General features: G+C 41.8%; 1 protein-coding gene across 2 annotated transcripts in view; it reads right to left on the bottom strand.

Moving 5' to 3' along the window:
* UNC5C (unc-5 netrin receptor C) overlaps window positions 1–21,434 on the bottom strand; it is a 667,077-nt gene that overhangs the window by 68,428 nt on the left and 577,215 nt on the right. For both annotated transcript variants that reach the window (XM_029597498.1, XM_029597494.1), the window contains 3 exons: window positions 19,247–19,438; window positions 7,818–8,162; window positions 6,480–6,567 (listed from right to left, as the gene is read on the bottom strand). In XM_029597498.1, the coding sequence (XP_029453358.1) occupies window positions 6,480–6,567; window positions 7,818–8,162; window positions 19,247–19,438 (625 nt within the window). The remainder of the gene's footprint in view (window positions 1–6,479; window positions 6,568–7,817; window positions 8,163–19,246; window positions 19,439–21,434) is intronic.

The raw sequence follows: 21,434 nt of genomic DNA, 5'->3' as shown, positions 1-21,434 counted from the left end.
CCCAGTAAGCCTCGCACTTTTTTTTTTTTCTCATACTTATCTGTTTCTCTTGGCTCTTAGTAAACTTTTGGTTCTATTTCCCTTCCACCCCCACCATTAATGTAGAGAGCAGTGTTGGAACTGCATCTAAGTGAAATATCTAGCTTAATTAGTTAGGGGTAGTAACTGCCGCAATAAGCAAGCTACACCCATGCTTATTTGTTTACCCAGACTATGTAATTCAGTCCTTGTTGGTTGTCTTTGTATAGATCCACTTTTCTTCATTCCCCCTGCCATTGAAGCAAAGAGCTATGCTCTCAATTAGCTTATTTTTAATTGATTCAGCAAGTACATTTGTTTCTATCTTTTTTCTGAAGGTTAAAGTCTGATTATTACTTATATTTTTTGGCTTTGTGTTGAGGAGGGTTATTTCTGCTTTTATTAGTTGGTGATCGGACCAGGGCAATATATTATGGGAAATACTGATAAGACAATTATTGTAATTGACAAATATTAGGTCTAGAATATGTCCTGCTTTATGAGTGGGATTTGTTACAAATTGTGACCATCCCATTGCTTCCATTGTTTCTAAAAAGGTTTCACATGCTGTGGTTTTTTTGTGTTTTATCTACATGTAGGTTAAAGTTTCCTACTATTAGGGTAGAGTCAGGTGATGGAAATGCTTTAGTGAATAATTCAATTAGATGTGAGCAATCCTTTTGAAGTATTCCAGGGGTGGTGATTTTAGAATTGCCACCTCGTAGGGAGGGTTAATCTCTACTTTGTAAGGTATAAGTTTAAGTTGTTTTTTTACCTATTATTATTAATAGACCCTAATCTTTACGTTTAAGTCTGGGTAAGTGAAAGACATCGTAGCTGGGATGATCAATTTGAATTAGGAGCACGTTATATTTGTCATTCAGTCAGTTCAGAAATTCAGAAGATAGTATGATTTAAGTCCTCTAACAGATCATTTATTAGTCGGATTTTTTTTGACACAGACTGAGCATTCAATAATAGGAATGTAAACATTAGGCAGAAAGAGATTACATGTGAGTTGTTACTTATCATGGGGAAGATCAGCTTTGCATTCTTTCTTTGCTTATCTCTTGGGATTCTCCTTAGAGTTCCATATATTCCCTATACTAGAATGGGTTTGATAACATGTGTCTGCTCCATTATTATGGCTGTGTGGCCAGAGTGAAATAAAATTAAATAACCGTCAGTTTCACCATATTGGCAATCTGCAAGTACTACACGATGGCTGCAGCAGTGTAAGTACTGTATTCATGCTCTTTCTACATCACACCAAATCTGCATCTGTACTGTGGCACATTCCATACTGCAATGAATATGCTTCTGAGCCCTGAAATTTTCCATTTGGCTTCATTTTACACAAGGAGCTCCGTTACACTTTCCAGAGTTACTTCCCAATGAAAAGCAGGTTGGTTGCTGAAGGTTATAATGGGGGGGAAAAGTGCCAAAATACCAAGCAGGCAAATTGTCCAAAAGTGTGTTTAATTCATTATTAAAGCTGATGTTTTGGTTATTAAATTCTTCAGGACAAATAATAATATAGCCTTGAAAAGTACCATAAATGATACACAGATTTTCCCCCCAGACTGTAGATCACTGAATGATTGTCACTGTGCCATGACATAATGACCTGTGTAACCCTGTTTCCACAGATGGCATTGATCCTAAGGGTCCATAAAAGAATTTCTTTGTGTGTGTGGACTAAGCTCCTCTGCCTTTTCCCCAGCTCTTCTGTCCCCAAGGGGTGGGTCCTTTCTGTGGGGCTGAAGGCTAACCTTCTTGGCCCAGGCTTCTGTGTTCTCCCATGTGTATGTGTTACCTTAGCTCTTGGGTGCAGGTACCTAACAGACCAATCATGACTCACAGGCTGGGCGTTCAACTAATATTTCTCTGGGAATTGCAAAATGCAAACACAATGTGTAGAAAAATTAAAGTCCATTTGCTTCCAGGTTTGGTAGAAACTTATAAATTACAAGAAATTTACAGCTCTTTTCACCTCATTGTGGGGCGTTGAGATATTGGGTCTCTTTGTTTGGGAAGAGTGAGTATCCCAACATGGTTAGGGGTTCCTAGTTGTGTATAGGGTCCCTGGTGCCCACAGTACCTGAGGTCCACATCACCTGTCCAGAACTCAGGGCCGGTGCAAGGGGATTAGGCACATAGGCACCTTCTGCCTTGTGCTGCCCCCCCCCCCCCCCCAGGTCGCACCAACACCCCTTCCCCCCCCGGCCTGGTCACAGCCCCGACTCCTACCTCTCGTGAGTGGCAGCAGCAAAGAGGAGTGGAGATTCACTCTTGGCCCCACATGGCTCGCACCCTCTAATGGTCGGCACCCTAGGCCCAGGACTAGCTCACCTAATGCTTTCACCGGCCCTGCCAGAACTCCAGCCTGTCTGTGGTCCTGTATCCCAGGGTGGGGGGACTCTGATTGGGGGTCTCCAGATGTTCCTCTTTTCTCCATCTCTTTAATCCGATTCTCATGGGTCCTTTCAGGGGGAAAGGCCTACTCTGGAAGCAGATCTTAATTTTCAGCCCTGGGCCAGAAAAATTACTTCCTTTCCAATAGATGGTCCTTTCCAATAGGTGGTCTCTGCAGCCTCCTGTTGGCTGGGCGAGAAAAGTATGCAGATCCCTCCTGCACTCCTGAGAGGGGATTTCTGCATCCTGGAAGAAGCAGGTCTGGCCAGCCTCAAAAGTTTCACAAAAATAGGAAAACCAGACAAAAATCTCTTCTTGGGTCCTTCTTCTCTCCAGTCTTTAGTACAAAGCAGTGGCAGGGTTGTGTCTCCCACTTGCTGTGCTAGGCTGTGGCCTAACTCAGGCCTGGATTCACTATTCTATCACAGAATGGTGACTCCAGCGAAAATGGGGGGGCGGGCCTGCAAAAGCCGGCAGCCTTCGCACTACTGGCTTTCGCACCCAATAGCGTCACCATGAAAGTTGGCGCTATTGGGCGTGCTACTGGCGACGATAACGATACTAACCTTATCGCCGCCAGCGAAGAAAGCGTGGAGTCTGCCTCCTCGTCACCCCGACTCCGCCCCCGGCATGCTATCGCACGCAAAAAGGGACTTTTCGCATATGTTAGAGGATTATCGCACGCGATAAGCCTTTGAAAATGACCCCCTAAGAGAGCACACAGAAACACTTCCTCCCTCATTGAAATCAAAAACACTGCCCTCACTACTCCTAAGCTCACCCTCCCTTACCAGAAAAAGAATTTACCACCAAGGCAAACCTCAGGGGGAGGTGCCTTAGGGAATGGTATGTTCTTCCTAGCTATTAACTAAGATAGGGACCTAGGGCCATCCGGTAGAGACCAGTGTCTCTGCACCTGTTCAGAAGAGAATGTGTAACTAATGCAAGGTCAAATTTGAATCAGGCAAATTTCAGCTTAGTTTATGAAATTTCCCCAGGTCTCCTAGGAAACTTCATCCAGATTTTCCTAGTCACAGAAATTAGCATCAAATGTGTTGCCAAAAAAAAAGTATGTTGGACTAATTCTTGAGGGTTTGTCTAACTAGTTGGTGAACTTTTTTTTTTTTTTTTTAAACTTTGAATATCTCCAGTGATCACAACAGAGTGATGTCCACCTCCTAACCCCACAGTACAGACATAAGCAGTATAACCTCAGCTTTAATCTGGAACTATAGGGTGTTCATGCATGTGATCAGATTACGCAGAACATTATTAACAGGATAATGTCTCGTCTGGAAAAGCATTCATGGTGATTTGTGTTTGCATTGCTTACCCTGAAGAAGATTCCAATTTTAAACTGATATAACTGTATTGATGAACTATATTTGGCAATTTTTTTTTTTAGAGTATCTTATTTTCCTGCCTATTTACAAAGTTAATAACACTGGATCTTAGAAAGAACGGCACTGCAGAAGACCACTGGTAACAGAATACTCAGCATTTCCCACTTCCTTCTGCAATGCACTGATGCTCTGGATATGAATAAAGACTGATTTATTTTTTCCTGAGTTGCAAAATAAAGTAGCATCAGTTAGTAGCATGGGGGTTAGAGGGTGGGGGCATGATACTCAGGAGGTCTGGATCCAAAAGAGAAAGAAAACCCTGTTTAAAAAATATAAGTTAAGTAAATAAGAAATGGATATCAATATCCTGTACATCTATGGTGAAGCACATCCCCAGTAATCAACGATACACTTCTAATTCTGAAGAAAGGCAGATCTGTTGTGCCATACATTTGTGGCTGATCTTGACATTTTCTTACTCACACTGGAGGAACTTTCTCTCCCTTGTTGCCTTGGAAGAAGAGTTTTCCTGTGGGTTTCTAGTTTCCTGCTTTCAACAGATAAGGTTCTCATAGAGTCTCACAGGGAGACCTTTCATTTGGCAAATAGTAACCTTTTTTATAAAAGGATTTTTCAGTAAAGAAACTGGAAAGGTCCATAGCAGGGTACGGAATCTATCTTACATGCGATGGGTGTGGCCCGTGCTCATGGTGGGAGGATACAATTCAGATATTCATTATAATTATTTTCTACAACCCCAGCATACTTAAAAATTGTTAACAGCTCTCTAGGATGTCCCCATTCAATAAATCTTGTGCAGTATCCGTGCTACCAGTCACAGTAGATGCATTGCCTTCCAACCATTCACAAAGAAAAATCACGGTACCCAGTGTCAATGTTAATGCTTGTGCTGGTCAGAGAAGGGAAAAGAGTCAGAAACTCTTATAAGTTGCACTTTTGAAAGGATTATTCCCATCCTATGTCTAAGGCAAAATGTATAGGGGGGGGGGGGGGTCCTACATTTTACTTCAGCAGTTTCCTCCAGCTCCTTTGTGCCTTCAGTTCATTCGGAACCAGGACTGGGATCTGGTGCCATGAGCTATCAATTGCAACTCCCAGGGGATTTCCCCCCCCCCCCCCCATTTCATATCCACTCCCAACTTGCTTAGTTCAATCATTGCAGTGAAAATCTTCAGCCGAGGGTGATGTACCTCCTAGAACCTTGCAATCAATGGGCCCTAAAACTGGCCACTAGGTATTGCCTTTGTAAATCAACTGGGACTGCCTCCCACCAGGGTCAAGCCCATTAGACATCAAGGGGAGGAACGCAAGATAGCATAGCAGCAAGAGAAAGGGATGGGAGAAGAACAAGGGCGGAGACATCGGGGAGACAAGGACTTCCAAAGGCACTGGTCTCCTATGTCTGTCGAGGAAGCAGAGCACACAGAGGAAGAAGAGGAGAAGAAAACCACAGAGGCGGTGGCAGAGGGAACAGGAGCTGGAAAGTGGGCCGAAGTACTAGGCAGGTAGGTAGGCAGGCAAGCAACCACACCAAAGGATGCTGTGCTTCTCTCAAGAAGAAAACAACCATATTCTGGAACTGATCCTGGAAAACTACAGTGTGTCCTCTGGGAGAGATGCCACATGAAAATCTCTAGCAGTAAAGGAGTGTATTTGGAAAAGAATATAGCATCAGTTAACTCTAGATCACCTCCAGTACAAAAGAATCATATTAAACATCAACATCAGGACATTAAAGGTGGTATCCCAAATAACATTGAAAAAATTTGTTTCTGTGGTTACTTTCTTGCTCTCCTCCTGCCCCAGGGTCTCCCCCTCCTCCCCCTTGTTCTCCATCCCTCTCTCCTCTTGGCTTTCATCTCCTCCTCCTCCTCTCTCATTATGGCCCCTCCTTTTCCTCCTCTTCTTCCTCTGTCTTCTTTCTGGTCTCTTTATCTCTATCTCTCCCCATCCTCCATTTCACTCTTCCTCCTCCAAGGCTTTCTGCTACAGAAGCCACATCTCCTGTTTCGAAACCCAGAATGCATTTTGTTAGCTAAGCCCAGGAAATAGAGTGCATGCCGAATATTTACACCTGGTTCGAGGCAGGTGTTACATTTTAGACCTTAGCAAGTGTTTGCAAGATATCGGATGGAGAATCCCATGATATTTAGCTCACACCCACTAAAGACTAATTTGCATCTGGCATTCCTTCATCTACATGTGCATATGAGCTAATGCCTTCTGGAGTCAATTTAGCATGCGCGCAGAGCTTTAGTGCCTGCACTCCTAAATCATTGGGCGTATCCTGTTTGTAGAACTTGACGCTCAGCGATTATACCTCTTCACTAAACTCTTTAGATTCCCAATTGCAAACTTGGCGATTCTCTTTCTTATAGAGATAGCAAGCATACTATGCAATCTTTCACAGTTTCACAAACATTTTCATTTGAGCTTTGCATCAACATAAACTCAGTTTTCCCTTTTCATAGAGAGCCAAGTTTAGGATTGATTTCTTTTTTTTTTTTTTAGAAAGGAGGGAGTTTGCTCACCAGGCGGATTCTCCTGAGCTCTCTCTCTTCTCCTGTAGTCACCCAACAGCATCCTTGCCTCTTTTTCTACTGTTTTGGTTTTTTTTTTAAATTAAACTTCCCTTCCTAATTAGTGCATTAAAGATAAATCCATGGTAAGCAGAGTTGTTACCTCATGTTCTCTTTCCTATGAACTGTCAGATACATTTCGTACACTCTCCCCTGCGGGATGGCCCCAGCGGGAATCAGCAAGCTTACTCCTGCAGAACAAAGCAGAGAAGCAAACTGAACAAATGCATGAATAAGTGATCAGAACAATAGTTGCTCTGTTAACCCTCCAACTGTGAGTGTCAAGCTAGCCTGGGTGTAGATTTTCTATCAAAACTGATACAAGTTTAGCTAAAGATATCTCTGGGATTATTTACCTCCCAAACACAGAGAACACCTTTTTTATTTGCCAGAAAAGAACAAACAATTTTGAAAACGGAGTGCAAAGTTAGATCCAATGGTATTTCCCGAGAAATGGGTCCCCTGTGCCATAGTTAAGTGATATTCTCCAAGGTAGTTCAGTGTTGTTAAAGGAGATCACAGAAAGGAAGGGAGCTATCTATGCACCTAGACAGTAGATCCTAACTGGCCCTTCACAACGAAAGCATTTGTTTATGAGGCAAATAGTCCCCAGTGTTATCAATTACTGTGCTTGAAGCAGCAATGAGTTGTACTCACCAAAAAGTTACATTTAATTTAAAAATGTATATTCCACCTTCCATTGTAATTAGCAACTTCAAAGCGGATTACGCTCTTAAAACAATAAAAACTGGACTACGTAAGAAAAAGCACAGGACTTCATCATGTTCACAGCCATGATTTGTATGTTCTAGAAACAGTAACCGAGTAATAGCTGGCAGCATGATGAACTGGGCACATGTTACAATGTCTGAGATCCTGGCTTAAGACCAATTTAGGATTGGACACAAGAGACATCACAGGGTTTCCCCCCCCCCAAAATTTTTGGTGGAAATCGATTTTCTATTGAAAGCTGCTTTTTTTTTTTAAAAGAACAGCATTATGTATATATAGCAAAACTGTGTGGTACACGCAAGTAACATTCCTTTCCAAACTCCTTAAGGTAAGTGGTCCTGTTCTCATCATTATCACTTTACTCTTTCTGCAAAAAATGAGTTGGTTTCCCAGTTCACACCTCCTCTGTACGTGGGATAACAAGATGATAGTGGAGACAGTTTTGCTTTTGAAAAAACGTAAGATCAATACTATCTTGCAGCACCCTGTATGAGATTCTTGGGTTCTGCCATTTATTATGAAAGGAGTTCAGTATCCAAAAATACAGAAGAAATAGCCAAGAAAACCAAATGTATGCTTTCTTGCCCAGTCTAAATACAGGAACAAGGTGAACTGCCTTTTCTATCCAAAAAGAGTGATATACTGTATACAAATATTTTCCAAGCTTCACTGCAAAAGTGCCTCTATGGTTTTATCTTATAATGTTTACCTGAGTTAGGGACAATTAGGTGTCCACCAAGAGAGTTAAAAGTTCCAAAAGCTGTGCACGAGGGGTCTGTCTGCCTGGTGAGGCTCTGGTTCTTCAGGTTGAGAGTTTCGTTATCCAGCAGAGACTGGGTAATCTGTGGGGATAACTTTGAGGCAAAATCCGACAGATCATCCTGGGGTGTGATAGCTCCAGAGGAACTGAACACTTTGATCTTCAGGCTGGGCAGCGGATCCAGCAACGGTGAATTTGTCATGGGAATTTTATCAGAGACATCATGCAAGGCGTACACGGGGCCTCTATACATGGCTGCAGCAGACGTGAGGTCAGGAGGCACTGCCAGGAGATCTGGTGGGGGTTGAAATGAGAAGTGGTAAGGAAGCTGGCAACAAGGAACCTTCCTAGATATTAGCAACAGTTCATGTCACTCAGGCTTTAACTCTACCAGAATGCATGGTTCTTCAAACCGGAGGTTTATGTGCAAGATCCCGAGAGATCTCTTGGGAAATAGCAGTTTTTGTCTTAACTGTATTAATTTGTGAGATGGGTTAATCCAACTTTAGTGATTTAAGGGTGAAAAATTGTGATTTTTTTTCCCACAAGTTTTCATTTTGGATTGAAGGCAGAAAAGAGACATTTTAAGCCAATATATCTCTCTCTATATAAGACTAAACAATGTTTTAATAGTATATTGGACAGGACACATCTAAAATGTCTCCACAGAATCCATGTCCTCTTCCTATGGGACTATTCCAGGCACAGGGCACAGAATCAGTATGCGGTATTTACTCTCTATCTGCATGCTCTCAACATAAAGAACTGCTGCACACCTTGCATTCTGATGTCAAGACTTATACCTCAAACACAACATTCACATTTTGGTCTCCTCTCATCATATCTGCCTTTTACAAGGCTCAGCAAAGCAGGGCCAATGTTAGACACTAACAGGTCTTTGACAGACCTTGTGACTCTAAAAATGGTCTAGCTTGCTTATAAAACCTCCTGCGACTGCTGTCGACTGATATAACTATTGTTTATGTATTACTTCTCGTTCACCACTTCCTACCCCCCCTGAGGGTAGACATCTGTAAATATGAAAAAATAAATAACATCTTTTAATTGCATTGATGGTAAATTAAATTTATTCCTGAGTCATTATTTGATCTCCAGTCCAACCGTCAGCTTTTAGTGCAGAGAAGGGGGGTTATGAAGATCCAGAGAATGTACTAGAAACCACAAGCTACATGTTTTAAGGTTACATACAATAAAACCTAAAACTTATCAAGAATATACAATTAAAAGAATTTCAAATTTAAGACTTATTCCATTAAAGCCCTAACAGAAAAGACTTTAGATTGTATGATTTTAAAGAAAAGTTGTATTTCAACATTCCATATTGTATAGGAAGAGGGACTCACTGAAAAGCACTGAGAAACACATCATGTCAGTTTTGTGTTTATAAATTTTAACACACATGACCCTCCCCCCCCCCCCCCCCCCCACCCCGCAGCACCACCACCATACACAAAGCCCTCATTTTTTTTGTCCCAGATTTCATCTTGGGATCAATATTCAGATGGTTTTTCCCAGATGAATTCATGATTTAGCTGGTAAACTGTGGATTTTAAATTGCCTGCCACTCTGAACATCACCAACTTATCCAGCTGTTTAGTTGGATTAAAATGTGAGTTGGATCAATTGGCGGCATTCCAGAGTGGAGTTAAGTTAACCAGATAACTTATTCGGCTAACTCTGATATTCAGAGAACCAGACATTTTATCCAGTTGAGAGGCCGACATAAGAAGCCAGGCATTAAGACCGAGAATTGAAATTCAGCATACGGTTTCTTAACACACACACTAACAACTTTTACCCCAAAGCAGTAAAAAACATGTACAAACACATAAATGTGAGCACAAACCCAAGTTAAAATGCGCACTCAACCTTTTACATAGGCTGAATATCCATTTTAACTTGGGGTAGAGTGGTGAAGAGTCTCAGATCTTTTTTATCTGCACCAAACATGATTTGTGCTTGTTTAGTGCACATAAATCATATGTCAGGAGAGAGAAAAGCAGAGCCCAGAGGATGAAGACCCTGACGTACCGGCAGTGAGGCCCAGAGACACCAAGCAGGCCCAGATCTCTAGCTCTCCTCCTGATCTGTTTATCTAAAGGCAAGAGGTGAGGGAGGCAGCAAGAGGACAAGGTGTGGGAGAGAGACATTACTCATGCCCTTTCCGGGCAGCTGTCTCCTTCTCTCCTACCTGCAGACAGCTTTCTCTGAAAAGGTCAGTGATGACTGGGGATCCCCCATCCAAAAAAAGGACTTTTCCTTTCATGGATGGAGGGATTCCCAACGTCACTGGAAGGAAGCTGCCTCTGGCAATGTTTTGACAAGTAGGAGGAAAGACGAGGCCTTTTTGAAACAAATGAAATGAGGAGGGGAGAGTAGTATCCCTGAGGGCATTTTCAACATTTTTAAAGGAGAGAGGGAGAGGAAGATTTATGTGCACAAATCCAGAGTGCAGGGCCCCAGCACCAGAGACTCTTGATCAGCCCTATACACTGACACTAGTGCTGGAAATGTTACTACACCACTTACCAGAAGTAAAATCCCAGCCTGAAGAGAACATGAGTTAAGCCAGCACATCTCTCTGCATTGAGAGGTAGTAGCTAATGTCTTCCTTACCATTTGGGCGCGAGTTCCAGTAAAACTGCTTTACTGGCCTTATTAAATTGGCCCCTAAGCTTGGACATACTGGCTAGCAGTCCCAAAATTAGATGGATAAGTTAATCTGGCTAACTAGCACTTTATTTGGCTAGATTCAGCAGAATATCTAATCGGTAGTGCTCTGCTGACTATGTGTGACAATTTATCAGGCTAACCAGCCATGTAAATTTAGCTCATTGTACTATTGACTAGTGATCTCATTTTCTGAGCCCAAATTCAAGAAAAATAAAACAGAAAATTCAGTTATTCATGTCTGATATACTCCCCCACCCTAAGTGAATCTGAACCTATCAGAGCTTGGCAGCTAAAGGGGACTGCGCCTATCTAGAATTTGGATGGAAGACCACCTGGGAACTACAGAAATCAATGTATTATAACATTTTATTACTGGCCATATCATCAAAAATGAATGTACAGGGCAAGATGCAACAAATAATAATAGTAGTAAAAACATCCTCAATACTTAATTTAAATACAAGTCAAAATCCAAATTACAACCCCAAAAAATAAAAAAACCCCCAATAATAAATAAAAGCAAAATCAGGAATATACAAAATAAATAGCATAACAATCATTGAAATCTCAGGGACTTAATTCTGAAAACCCTAATTAAGGAAAAGAAACTCCTAGTAAACCATAAACTACAAGCCATAAATGGTCTGGAATAACCTTATCTTAAAGTGCTTCCAAAAAAGAAGGTACTGCTTCACAAACAGCACATCGCAGTGGGGCAACCTATGCCAAGCAAGTGGCACCAAGGAAGAAAATGTTCTGCCATGGATAGAAGCATGCCTGATCTCCTTAACTGAAGGCGTTTCCAAGACGTTTGGAACCAACTTCCAACAAAGAGTCTTCCTGAGCAGGAGAATATGAACACGGCTGATTCTGCAAATACACTGGGCCACCATCATTCATGATCTTAAAGGACATAAACCAGTGCGGTATCTTGCCAAGAAAATCACAAATAGTAGGCCATGATTACCAAGGTCTAGAAAACAGATACAGTACATACCACACCTGTTCCATTAAACAGTCTCACAGAACATGTAAGTTTTCAAACCTTAACCATTTTTTTGGGTTCTGTGAACCTTTGAGCCATTGTACACTGCTGGGGTCCTTTGCTATGTGAACACCTTCTTCAAACCTCTAGCTATTTCAGTACGAAAGTGTTTTAATTTCCAGACAAAATTCCTGCACAGTGCTACACATCTCCATTCTGTTCTAGAAAACTTTGAGAAGCAGTGTGTTTTACCTTGCATATATAAGAAACATATTGTGCAGATCACTACCACAGGGGGCTACTATCATCCGCATTTGGGACTTAGAAAAATGTCCATCGGAAATTAATTCCTTAACTTTGGCAAATAAAAAACAATTAAATCCCATGTATAACAACCCCCCCCCAAAAAAAAAAAATAACAACTTAAAACAAATCCTCCTTATCTCTTTCCTGATACACAGTTCCACTTCTGATGTCACCCACATCTGGAATTGTGCTAACCATGTTATATTACAATACACTCTACCATACCTCTTAGTCACTTCACTTTCCTGGCTCCTCATTTTTCTTTATCCCATTTTTCTACACTTGCCATGCAGGTTCTTATCTTCTTTATTTTGTGCTCTCCTGAGACAAATTTGTTCTGCATTCTTTGCAAGTAGACATGCATCACCAGCAAAGCCCTGTGAATGACTTGTACAATATTTGGTGCTGAAGAGGTTTCGGTGGTTCAGCAATGCTAGAGAGTCTCATCTTGCCCAGACCACGTCCTTGTAATTTGCCTACAGTGGTTACTGTGCCTTGAAAACTCTTGTCAAATCTGGATGATAGGTGTGCAGTCTGAGGAGATGTTTAAAGTCCGATTAGATTGTCATCCTGTTTAAGAGTATTTTGGATATGCCTTTTGTGATTTCAAGTGTTTGAGGATATTGCACTGGCTTTTATTTGATGCAATACTACTACTGCTACTACTATTTAACATTTCTGTAGCGCTTCTAGCTGAAGGCATATATGAGACAGTCCCTGCTCCCTGAAGCATGCAATCTAGTTGAGACACACAGATACGACAAATCCATTTCAAGTAATCACTTAACTCTTATGGTAATCGTTTTTAAAGTGAGAAAGCTAAGGTCTGGATGAGTCATGGTTTTTGGATTTAAAAGCAATCTCAATAAGCAGGATTTACAGTAGTTTGATGTTCTGGTTTGACACACAACAGAGAAGAGATTATTATATGATGTTATCCTTGCAGGATGAATGCACCAAATAGTCAACATTACAAACATTACAAGAGGATGTAGGAAATTTCTTCTAAATTCTGGAAAGGGGCAAACACTTAGATAGCTATTGCTATTGAAAAAGGGGAATGGTGATTAGGGATGTGCATTTGTTTAAAATAAATGGGCGTTATGAAACAAATTGGGTCCAATTTGTTTCTTTTGGGGGTCCTCAAAATGTATTGAGGGGGACCCCTGAATCAAGCCTATTTGTTTCATTCATTTTTCCTCATTCATTTCTAAGGCCATTAAAGTATACGGAGAATAATAGGTGCTAGACAATCAGTTAGAAATTGTTACACTATGGGCCAGATATTCGTACCTACGCGCAGTGTGTGTGCGCAACCCAGCGTGCACAAATCTACGCCCGATTTTATAATTCATTATCTGTACGCAGACGACGTGCAGATTCTAATCCCAATAACAGATTCAATTTCAAAAGCGCTCACCCATTGGAATAACTGCCTTCTAGCAATCACAAATCTTCTCAACAGCTTAAATTTGGTTCTCAACGCCTCCAAGACAGAACTGCTCCACATCTCCTCAAATGAAAACAATATCTCCCCTCCATCACCACACATCGCTCACATTACCTGTAAACAGGTCAGAGACCTTGGGGTAATATTAGACAACAGACTAAGCCTGAAGAAAATGGTCAACACAACCGCCAAAGACTGTTTCTACAGGCTACAGATTCTAAAACGACTTAAACCTCTATTATTCTTCCATGACTTCAGGACAGTCCTCCAAGCGCTACTGTTCGCTAAAATAGACTACTGCAGTGCCCTCTTCCTAGGCCTCCCCAAATCCACTACCAAACCACTGCAGATGATACAAAATGCGGCAGCAAGATTGCTGACCAGTACCAGCCGCGGCGATCACATCTCTCCCATCCTCAGGAACCTACATTGGTTACCAGTTAATTTCAGGATTCTATACAAATCAATCACCGTAATCCACAAAACCATACATCAACATCTTCAACTCGACCTAGAAATCCCCTTCACACCCTACTCCTCTAACAGACCAACTAGAGATATTCTCAAAGGCACTCTGAAATTTCCACCCACCAAAGCCTCACGCCTCTCTTCGACCAAAGACAGAGCTTTCTCGATAGCTGGCCCATCTATCTGGAATAGCATCCCATCAAATCTCAGATTGGAGCCTTGCCTTTTAACTTTTAGAAAAAGTCTTAAAACATGGCTCTTTCACCAAGCCTTCGCCGATCCACTAGACATTCTCTAATTGTCCTTCACTCTTACCCGGTCTGGCATTGACACTCACGAATGGACTCTGACTCTCCCAGGTTAAAGCACCTCTAAGCTCGTAACCTTACGCTTATGGTATCACTGGTTTATCTCCGGCCTTACCTTCCTTCCAGCTTGCTTGCAAGCTTCCAAGTTCTCTCTCCCTGTTGATTGTAACTTTGACTTATTCCTACCTATCGTTTATCTTTCGCTCATTTGAATTTGTTACTCCTTTTATACCCTTGTTAAATGTAAACCGATCCGATATGGTTATTCACTATGAAGGTCGGTATATAAAAACTGTTAAATAAATAAATAAATAAATAACATGCGTGCACAGCCGCGCGCATGTTATAAAATCCGAGGTCGGCGCGCACAAGGGGATGCACACTTGTGCACCTTGCGTGCACCGAGCCCTAGGGGAGCCCTGATGGCTTTCCCTGTTCCCTCCGAGGCCGGCGTGCAATCCCCGGGCCCAGCGGCAGTGGAGAGACCTCTGGCCACGCCCACACCATGCCCATGGACCACCACGTCCCGCCCACATCCCGCCCACACCCCACCCTCTCTCCACCCATTTTTCAAGCCCTGGAACTTACATGCGTCCCGGGGCTTGCATGCATTGCCGGGCCTATGCAAAATAGGCTCGGCGCGTGCAGGAGCGGGTTTTTGGGGTTACACGCGTAATATACACACGGAACCCTTTTAAAATCCACCCATTTAGCTATTAGCAACCAACCCAGTCATGTATGCCTTGTCAGACCTTGGCAGGACATGTTGTCAAGAAGACAATGTATCTCAATAAAGCATTTTTCTAAACCAACCTATCACTGCTTGTGGATCTAGGAATACTGATCTTGAAAACTGAGCATGTCTGAGATGTGTTGTACAAAGTGTGAATTTGTTCTGTAGTCATTCTCATGCCCTCTGCTGCTTGATGCCCAGCTGCCATACCCTTTGCACCACCATAGGGAACTTGCTGCTTGATTCCTATCTACCATACTCTAAGTACCACCATAGGGGACTTGCTAGCACATGCCTACCTATCATGCCCCTAATTCCACTAAGGGGAATTGCTGGCATATGCCTGCCTATCATGCCCCTAATTCCACTAAGGGGAATTGCTGGCACATGCATATCTGCCATACCTCTAATACCACCATTGGTACTGCTCCACCTACCTGCTATGCCATTGTCTAAAAATATACATGGAGTTTTGGTGCTTCCATGTTGCTTGTTGTTGTTTGTTTCTTATTGGTATGTGGGGTATTTGTTTTTCCCCAGAAAGACAATAAACAATTTAAAAAATATTTCTCCTCCCTCTCCACCTATTTTCTAGTTGTTTGTTTTATTTTAATCCCTCTAGAATGATCTCAGCCTGGTTATCCCACCCTATTTCTTTTTAGTTCCACTAGGGTATTTTGCCCACAGAACAAAAATGTGAAAAAATACAAAAGAAACACGTTTCTGCTACCATGGATTTGCTGCCTCATTCTTATCCGCCCAGCTGTCATACCACCATAGGCAATTTGCTGCCACATGCCAACCTGCCATAATGTTATTGTGCCCTCTTTCAAAGCCTTGGGGTGGTCTTCTCACCCACACTTGCTTTCTTCTTTGTTTGTTACACTGGGGTGTTTTGTCCCCAGAAGAAACGTTTAAAAAAAGATATAGGTCTCACTACCATGACATGAAACCTTGTTTATATTTCTTCCTTTTCTCCAATCCCTCCACAATCTCAGTCTGGTTCTCACACTGTTTCATGGCTGAATATACTGGGGTGATCTGTCCAAAAAATTCAGAAGGAAGAAATAGAAGCACAAGAGAAATAGAAGCTCAAGAGAAACTTTTTACTGAATTTCATAACAGCTAAATTAATAAAAGAACTCATGCAAAACCAGTAAAAAGGAATGGAACAGCAAGAGTTCTGCTTCAGAATATGGGAAAACATTTCTAAAAAAAACCCAATCCTCACAACTTAATAAAAAAGCGAATCACACTCATTTGTGAAACTATTTTCGTGTTCTGAATGTGATATCAGTTACATTTAGAAAGCCTATTTTACAAGAAAATCAAAATTCCACCCAGCACCTTGGGGAATCTTTGTGCAACTCAGTCTTTTTCCCATGCTCAGACCTTACACCTTTGAATTATATTTGCCACTGTGCTTTGTTCTCATATCCCAGACCTTATACCTTGAGTTGTCCTTGCTAGTCTGTTGTGCTGCTTTGAACCTCTCATGTTGTATTGGTCTCTTGAAGCAAATTTTTGTGCTGCTTAGTCCTTTTACCAGTGCCTGCCTTGGGGGTTTTTCTGCCACCTTTTCTGCTTTGTTCCCCCTTCATGGTGCCTTAGGATGCTGTTGCCACTTTTGGTACCAGGTTACCATTCGAGATGCCATCAAGGATTCATGTCACTATTGATGGTGCCCTCTTTTGGAGCTTTGTGGTGTTCTTCCCACTTCTGTTGCTTTTTTACTCCTCTCACAATGTCGTGGAGAATGCCTGCCAATGCTAGTACCCCTTTATGAAGCCTTAAGCTATTTGTGCCACTTGTGGTGCCAATTTCCACAGTCTTTCTAGGTACCTTGGAGTTCTTTCACCCTTTTGATGATTTTTTCCTTTAAGTTCTAAGACAATTGATTAGAAAATCCCAATTCTGGAATCCAATATAGGTTGCAATGCTTCCCTCATTGTCTTTAATGGCAAATAAAAACCAAATCAAACGAAAAAGCACATTTTTTTTGTTTTGAAATTAAAGAAACGAACTGGGGTCCCCACAAAATGAATTTTAAAACAAACACAATTTTTTTTCTACACATGTACAAGTGCTAACCCTCCCAACCTTTACAGATAGATATATTCACACTCCTGATTGAATTATATCAGACTTGAGCAGGAGTGAATATATTTCAATCAAAGGAATACCTGACATGAATAAAAGCAGTTTATGTATTTCAGTCAATCAATTGTTTTTGGTCCGTCAGTGGGCAGCATGAAAGATATAAATGGAATATCTATAGGGTTCCTCTTTCTGCACATTACAAATATCTTTTTGCAGGTCCTACTGAATATTTTCTTCATTTGCCAAAAAGATCTGCTGTGCATAAATACAGAGTATTTTCCCCCTCATCTAAATTATTTGAAGTTTAATTTTTTCCAGTAGGTCTACTTTGAAATCAGTGACACGGTGACAAACCCACCCCCAATAAAACTACATGTTATTTTTAAAAAATATACATACTATAGATATATGAACTGCAAAAAAAGCTACTTTCTTCTAATGCAAAATACGAGCATAATGTGTAAAAAAAAATCTAGAATACTGTACTTATGGGATACCTTCCCACAGTTCTAATAGCCCTGAAGGTTCTAGAAATACTGAAGTTCTTGTAGGTTGTAAGACATTTTAAAGAGTCAGCAAAAAAAAAAGATAGATCTCTCATAAGAAAAAGCCTACTATTTCTTGAAAAGCTCAAGCACTACAGCATATTTTCTGTTGGTCCTATAGGGGGCAATTGTCAATAGCTTGCCTAGGTGCATGGTTCTGTACCCATGGAGCTGATAGACAATTCCCAATTAAAACTACACACTCAGTTGTTCGTTGGAAAATTTGCATACGCACTTACCTGGGCACAAAAGTTTCCAATGACTTTGCAGTTTATGCAGTTTGGGCCCGGCGACGCGCGCAAGCCCCGGGACACGCGTATGTTCCGGGGCTTGAAAAAATGAGCGGGGAGTGGGCAGGCCGGGGCGGGGCGGGGGTAGGACTGAGGCCTCCGGCACAGCGGTCGGGCCGGCATGTGCAACCTACACCTGCCTGAAGGTAGGCGCAACTTCGCTAACAAAGGTCGGGGGGGGGGGGGGGTTTAGATAGGGCTGGGAGGCGGAAGGAAAGCCATTGGGGCTCCCCTAGGGCTCGGTGCGTGCAGGGTGCACAAGTATGCACCCCATTGCGCGCGCCAACCCCGGATTTTAGAACATGCACGCGGCTACGCGCGCATGTTATAAAATCGGGCGTAGATATGTGCGCGCCAGGTTGTGCGCACAAATCTACGCCTGCGCGTAGATTTGGCCCTTTGTGTTGGCCCTTTGTGTTGGCCCTTTGTGTTGGCCCTTTGTGTTGGAGTAAAAGAGGGTGACTAGGGGAAGTCTGACAGCAGATTTCAAAATTCCATTTTATTGTGCACTTTGCTCCCCCTTTCCCCCCTCCTAAACACCTCAGTGAATGTTTCTTCTTAGTGTACTGTGAATCTTGTGCACACTTTTTAACTGCCCTGAGGACAAGTTTCGGACAGGCTAACATTTACACTTAAATACTGTCTTTTTCCCTAAAAGAGACCCAGTGCAGTTTACATCAGAAATTACAAACACTAAAATTTCAGTACATAAAAAGCAGCAAAATACATCAAGTTGAATACAAAAAAACCTTAATGCGGATCCACTCCACCTCTCAGTTCTCACTAGGGAGATCACCAGGATATGTCAAACAAAATTAAACACACTTTTTTCCCATTTGTAGAGGCCAACTGGCATCCCAGGCAGTTTGGGAGGGGGGGGGGAATCCCCCTAGGATTATGTGGCCAGCCAGGGTCTACCTCTGATGACATGGATGCAAACTAGCAGCCATGTAAGTGCTCGCAAAAAAAAATCCTGGCATGAAACACTGGCACCCTGCTTCCCGATGAGGTGTGTTGGCCCTACCCCACCAGGGCCTGCTGCCCCTGACTGTTATCTATCTTGACTGCCCCTTGCGGCAGCCCTGCCATTTACTCAAGCCCTCTCAGTATCCTGTTCCCCAAAACACAGGCACGTGCATACACCAACCATTGGTGGCCTTAACATTGACAGTGACTAATACAGGTAACACAAATGTACTGTGGAAAATGTACTCATGAATACCTCTTTCTTCTTAACCAGAGCTCTCAAATCCTTTGATGTTGTATATAATGCCTCTGCTTCACACAGTACCAACTCTCGAAGTTCCTAACCTCTGGATTTAGTACAAGCCCACAAAAGATACACGTACACAAATCTTATGCCCTTTATCCTGTGCCAGAAAACACACAGTGCATATAATTTATAGGGAACAAGGAAATAAATCTCTCACAGTGCATTAGTACCATATAGTGGTCCTAAAAAAGAAATAGATGAAAGATGAACTAAAATGACCACTAACCTTGCCTTGCAGCCTTGATGTTGACAGGCTGAAATCCACCATTGAGTGCTGAGGAGTCTATGATGTCTGATTCAAAGTCCCGGTGGTTCTTCCGGTACACGAACAGTGCCACGATAACTGAAATGGCCAGGCACACAATAACAGCTATCACAATGCCGACATAGAGAGCCACATCATCTGTGTTAGGAGCAGCTGAAGGGGGGAAGAGGAAAGAATGATATATTAATTGCAATTGCCCACATACAGTTTCATAAATATTTCTATGTCTACAAATACTGCTAGCTTTTAGCAACTATGGATTTTTTTCTCTCTCATACCAACTCATATATATATATATATATACAGTAAAAATATGTCAGTGAAACTGACTATGCTATTTTGGCTATGTCACATGCTTAGAAATTAAAAAAAGAAAATCTACTACCCTTTAAACCAGGCAACAGTTTCACGGTCAGCATGACGACTTCACATCTTATGCAATTTTCACTCCTTCCAAAGTGACCATCAGTGCCCTAATGCTTAAATTTAAATGTTGCCAATGCTATCATCCTCATCAAGGAAGTAAACCATGAAAAAAAATGTACATCACTTTTATTAAAAGTTTCAATTACAGGAAGCCTCCTGTTCTAGCTGCTGCCATGTAAACAGAAGAGGGCTACCTCAAAGAAATGCATTACTTTTGCTGCTCGAGCAATCTCATGTCCATCTAGCATTCAAAATTCCTAGTGGTCCTAATGCATTCCAAAGTGACAGCATTCCACCTTAATAACGCTAGCAGCACAAACTCATGCACGGGAGATTTCTAACTCCTGGTTGTGATTTTGACATGCTATTTGTTAAGGGACAAATCCAAACGTACTGTATACAAAACAAAATTGCTGACCACTTGGCAGGTAATGGTTTGCTATCAGGGGATTTAATATATAATAGGAGCCCTGGTAGTGATCAATAGCACAAGTCTCTGCTCCAGTAGCATGCTATGTGTTTTCTACCAGATACTCTTGAAAAATGACCTTACAAAATGTCTGTTAAAATTTAGGAGACGTTTCTTTTTTTTTTTTTTTTGCAATGTCTCTCCCTTTACATTTTTCATTCTGAATCTCATATCCCTTCCCACCTACCAGTCTGAGTATTGTAATATTTCTCTGTGGTCAAGAGAGCAAGGTTAACCTCTCTTCAGAACCATCTGCTTTCTGAGCGGTGCTTAAGAGCACCCCATACCTGGCCAGTCCAAGGACCTAAATTCAGATTATGTTTGGGTGTGTTTGTGTGTGTGTCTGCGGCACTGTGAAGGGTGGGGTGGATTGTGCATATGTATTGCAATCTTATCTATGTAAGGTCTTCTTTTCCGATAAAACCAACTGAAATAAGAAACTGTGAACTGCATGTTTCACCCAAAACCTCATTTTATTTCCGCTTAAAGCTTGTGATATCATTTTTGCTCTTTGCTTCCCCGAGGTACAAGCATTTAGACTTCTAGCTGAGTGGCTAAAAGCAAGGAAATGTTCAAATGAAGCAGATCACAGTGGATCAAGTATGGCGAGCACGGCTAGCTCTAGTATTTATGTTGCATCTTCAAACTGCTTTCACTACATTCGCCAGCAATGGTCCCTAGGAACCGGGCGTGTGAAGGTTCACCTGTAGCTGAGTTGGCACAGATTTGCATAATCTGTGATTCTACATTTTGCCATTTTATCCCCTCCCCCCAGACTCTAGCCTCATGCTCATTTCCAGCATTTTTATTAAGCCAGATTTTCTTTTCTTAGCTCAGAGGAGTTAATCTTTCCTTTTTTTCCCTAATCCTGCATCTTTCCTGTTGAAAGTGTTACTAGTACCTGCCTCTAAAAACACTTTCAACAACATACATAAGACCCTATTTTAGAAGCTTTTTACCCAAGGCAACACTTTTTCAAACAGGATGGATCTTATCTGGGGATAATGTTTATGTTTTTGTATATTTTCTTTCATCCATAACTAATTAACTTTATTATTGCCAGATAAATGGTTTCTTTTGCTCTTCCCATTCTCCTAACCCTACTGCCTTTCTTCACTTGTTGAGGTCATGCTCCTGGTTGCAAGGCATCTTTGATGTCAGAATCATGGCCTGAAACACGAAAAAGCAGCACAGATACAGGTGAGAAGTTGAACTGTGTATAAACACCATTATTCCCTAAAGTTTCCACACCTC

The sequence above is a fragment of the Rhinatrema bivittatum genome, chromosome 1 (genome assembly GCF_901001135.1).
Source record: "Rhinatrema bivittatum chromosome 1, aRhiBiv1.1, whole genome shotgun sequence".
Taxonomy (NCBI): Eukaryota; Metazoa; Chordata; class Amphibia; order Gymnophiona; family Rhinatrematidae; genus Rhinatrema; species Rhinatrema bivittatum.
Note: the sequence above shows the minus strand (reverse complement) of the source record. Positions and strands in the feature narration are given on the sequence as shown.